Below are 4,444 nucleotides of genomic sequence, written 5' to 3' on the forward strand. Positions count from 1 at the left end.
CTCAGACTTGATTGCACTGTGTGATTACAAATATAATCTATACGAAAGTCATTTGTTGAAAAACCTTTGAATTTGCTTTATGGTGTATCTATTCATGGAAACACTACTGAGATAATACAGCTAAAGCTCTTTGGACCTTTTTAGAATGTTTACCTGGTACAATATTTAACAAGGGTTTCAGTGATTTAGAAAAAAAAAAGCAACTTTTATATCTCTCTTTAGATAATCAAACCAATACCTCATATAGGAGACAAAGAATGTCCGGAAGAAACTACACTGAAGTGACAGAATTCATTCTCTTGGGCCTAACAAGCCGCCCAGAGCTGCGAGTTGTTTTCTTCGTGTTGTTCCTTGTCGTCTACATAGTCACGGTGATAGGAAATGCGGGCATGATTATTTTGATCCAAATTGATTCTCGACTTCATACTCCCATGTACTTTTTTCTCTCAAGCTTGTCTGTTCTAGATCTGTGTTTCTCCACAAATGTCACTCCCAAAATGCTAGAAAATTTCTTATCGGAGAAGAAGACCATCTCCTATGCAGGGTGTCTGGTGCAGTGCTATATTGTCATTGCTGTGGTCCTTACGGAGCACTGCATGCTGGCCGTCATGGCGTATGACCGTTACATGGCTATCTGTAACCCTCTTCTCTATAGCAGCAAGATGTCCAAGAATGTCTGTGTCCTCCTGATTGTTGTCCCTTATGTCTATGGCTTCCTGCTTAGTGTGATGGAAACCTTGAGGACCTACAACCTATCTTTCTGTGGTGCTAATGAAATTAATCATTTCTATTGTGCTGATCCCCCTCTTATCGAGCTGGCGTGCTCTGCCACCTACAGTAAGGAGTTATCCATGTACATAGTGGCTGGCTTCAGTAACGTCCAGTCCCTGCTGGTCATTCTCGCATCCTATGTGTCCATCCTTGCTGCTATCCTCAGAAGCCATTCTGCAGAAGGGAGAAAAAAAGCTTTTTCTACCTGCGGCTCCCACCTGACTGTGGTCACAATCTTTTACGGAACTCTCTTCTGCATGCATCTGAGACGTCCCACAGAGGAGTCCGTGGAGCAAGGCAAAATGGTGGCTGTGTTTTACACCACTGTGATCCCTATGCTGAACCCCATGATCTACGGGCTCAGGAACAAGGACGTGAAAGAGGCCTTGAGAAAAGCAATAGGGAAACAAAAATTGGGGAAATAGAAGTGTTAAACTGTCATTAAAAACATTTCTAGGCATACTAAGATATTGTATTAGACATTCATTTTAAGTTAGTGTGCAATACATCTCCAACTTTATGTATTAGGTAGCTGATGAGGTTAAAATTCCTGAAAGGGGATCCATTCACATCCCTGTATCAACTAGTGTCATCTCTTACAAAAATCACTAGTTGCTTAAACAAATCTGAATGTTCACTTTAATTTGTTTTTCTTTCAGAAGAAGTCTGGAAGTTAGCAGTGTCCAAATTACATACCAGCTTTGTTTTTCTTTCAGAAGAAGTCTGGAGGTTAGCAGTGTCCAGCTTTCTTACATTTTGTTTCTAATCCCTTATAGCTCATTTTACCTTAAACGTGGCTTATCTTCTTCTTCCTAAGGTCACTTTATGAGGCAAAATGGCTGGGGGGAAGCTAGCCCACATGTGCAAATGTTCTTCAAATATTCTAAATATACCATGCAAGAAGTGTGTTCATATCTGTTGGGCCAAAACGTAATCATATCCTCAAACCTCCCTGCAAGAGAGTCTAGGAAGTTTTTATTCCATGACCCTGCATATCAGGCTAAAAGAAATGGGTTCTGCTTCCTCCCACTGGTGAATAGCCATCTCCACCCTATTTACTAAAAGTACCACACCTTCACCCCTTATTCATTTTAGTCGTGACTTCCTAACTCATTTCCAATGATGCCTAACCATTGAAATTAATAACGCTTTATTTCACAGATGATAGAAAGATCTTAGAACCTGATAAAGTGCCTACAAATGATGAGTGGGATCTTTTAAAATATTTTGTCACATAAACATTTTTTCCAGAGGCTCAGTATGACAAGTAAGTAAGCTTTTTCTTGCAGCATCATTAAAATGGCTCCATGGGTGTGTTTTCTAAATGCATCTGGCTGATTTAGAAACAAAAATCGTATAGAAAAGTGTGTTTCATTTATTTAGGTTGATGGTGCATGGTACATTTTTAGATGTTTCCTAACTATTTTTGTGTATTCAAGGACCATTTTTTAAGATCATGAGCAAACCATTTTTAAGTCATTTAACTGAAGTTATTTTATAAATCATGAGGTTTAGGTGTCAACATGGGTAGCAAGTCTCACAAATATGCAAATAGGGGACTTATTGCCATTCTTCCACCCATTGCCTCCACGATTAATTACAAGGTGTTCTAATATGGCTGCAGCCAAATTATAATGGGCTGTAATCCTTGGAGATTGTTAGAGACTGGTCAAAATTGCTGATATTAAATCAGTGAAGAATAAAAGTACACTTAACTTTTCTTATTTACCTTCTCTATTTGTTGACATTATCTCTTAAAATATCTTCTCAATAAAGGCAAATACACAATTATAATCCATGTCTGAGGGATGGATTTGCTGTGTTCATGGACCATTCTAATGACATGGCTTTTTATAAATGTGAAACTGTCTGGTATCATTAAATTTAAACTCAAGCATCAAGAAAGAGTTAGAAGCAGGTTACTAGATTGGTCTGAGAAGTACATTATCTAAACCTCTAAATACCAGATACAGAAATAACTTTTGGGGATCACAGGCTTTATTACAGTGGAGTGAGAGATGCAGCACCTGGTGGGATGTGCCTGATATTCTAAGTACTGGTCAAACCTGATGGTATTTACTCTGCCATCTAGGCCTGTTTTATAAAAAATAAGAGAAGAGACACAGTAGAGGTTCATATACAATAAATATCACCATTTTATTAAATTAATATTAGTCAATAAAATCAAGCCATTAGTTCAATAAATAAGCCTTTGGCTTGAAAAGAGTTTTGCCAGTAGAGATACAATTTGTCACATGTTGTTTGTTATGCTTATGAGAAATGGAATTTGGTCTTCAGGGTTTGTTGAGCCTGTATAATTTTTTCTAGTTGAGAATTGGAAGCAACAAATTACAAAAATTACAATGATTACAGCATGTGTGTAGAGATGTGCAGGGCTTCAAACTCCCAAGTTGTTTTATGGTCTAGCAGCGTGTATTACCTCCAAAATATTATCTGTTTCTTGAAAGGACAGAGAAGTATATAAAACTGGCAAAAATTAAGGGATTGCAGAGTTCTAAATGTGGAAAACTCATTAGATCAGAATAAGAATATATTACTAGAACTTAAGTTCTATTTGACCAGGTACTATTTTTTTTAACCATATCCTGGGAACACAGTAAATGATTAAATAAATAAATAAATAAATGGATGTCAATGTCTATATATAATGACACCAAGGTCAAGAATTTTTGATTTCTCAAATAAATGGAAAGAGGTACCATGCTCACGGATTATAAGAATTAATATTGTTAAAATGTCCACATACGCATAGCAATGTACAGATTCAGTGCAATCCCTATCAAACTGCCAAAGGCATTTTTCATAGAACTAAAAATAATTCTAAAATGTGTATGGACCCACAAAACACCCTTAATAGCTAAAGCAATGTTAAGAAAGGAGAACAAACCTAAAAGTATTGCACTCCCAGATTTCAGACTGTAGTATAAACCATCCAAACAACATTGTACTGGCACAAAAATAGACACACAGATCAGTGGAACAGAATAAAGAGCCCAGAAATGAACCCACACATACATGGTCAATTAATCTACAACAAATGAGGCAAGAATATACAGTGGGGAAGGCAATCTCTTCAATAAATTAAAAATAGAAATACCATTCAATTCAGCAATTCCACTTCTGGGTATTTTCCCTGAAGAAAATGAGTACAAATTCAAGAAGATATATGCACCTCTAGGTTCACTGCACCATTATTCACAATCGCTAAGAAATGGAAGCAACCCACATCCATTGATAGATGAATGGATAAAGAAGATGTGGTACATACATACAAAGGAATATCACTGAGACATAAAAAAGAATGAAATCTTGCCATTTGTGACAACATGGATAGAACTAGAAGATATTATGCTAGGTGAAACAAATCAGATAGAAAAGACAAATACCGTATTATTTCTCTGCTATGTGAGTATGGACTCTACAACCAAAACAAATGAATAAATAAAATAAAACCTAAACAAATTTATAAATTAAAAAGAAGAGACTGTGGCTGCCAGAGAGGAGTTTGGGAAGGTGGGTGAAATAAGCAAAGGGGATTAAGAGAAACACACTCTCAGTGATAAAATAAATAAGTCACGGGGATGTACAACAGGAAATATAGTTAATAATATTGTAATGACTTTGGTAACCACCATCATGGTGAGCATTTTAT

The 4,444-nt window shown here is 36.6% G+C and overlaps 1 protein-coding gene across 1 annotated transcript; it reads left to right on the top strand.

Moving 5' to 3' along the window:
- Positions 1-257: 257 nt before the first annotated feature.
- LOC108396685 (olfactory receptor 5M5-like) lies at positions 258-1,196 on the top strand. Its single transcript, XM_017659644.3, has one exon. It carries the CDS (start codon positions 258-260, stop codon positions 1,194-1,196), a length of 939 nt encoding a protein of 312 aa, XP_017515133.2.
- Positions 1,197-4,444: the final 3,248 nt, after the last annotated feature.

The sequence above is a fragment of the Manis javanica genome, chromosome 11, assembly GCF_040802235.1.
Source record: "Manis javanica isolate MJ-LG chromosome 11, MJ_LKY, whole genome shotgun sequence".
Classification (NCBI taxonomy): domain Eukaryota; kingdom Metazoa; phylum Chordata; class Mammalia; order Pholidota; family Manidae; genus Manis; species Manis javanica.

Bases quoted from the DNA above. Each gene is read 5' to 3' on its own strand.
- LOC108396685 (XM_017659644.3), top strand. From the start codon at position 258: ATGTCCGGAAGAAACTACACTGAAGTGACAGAATTCATTCTCTTGGGC.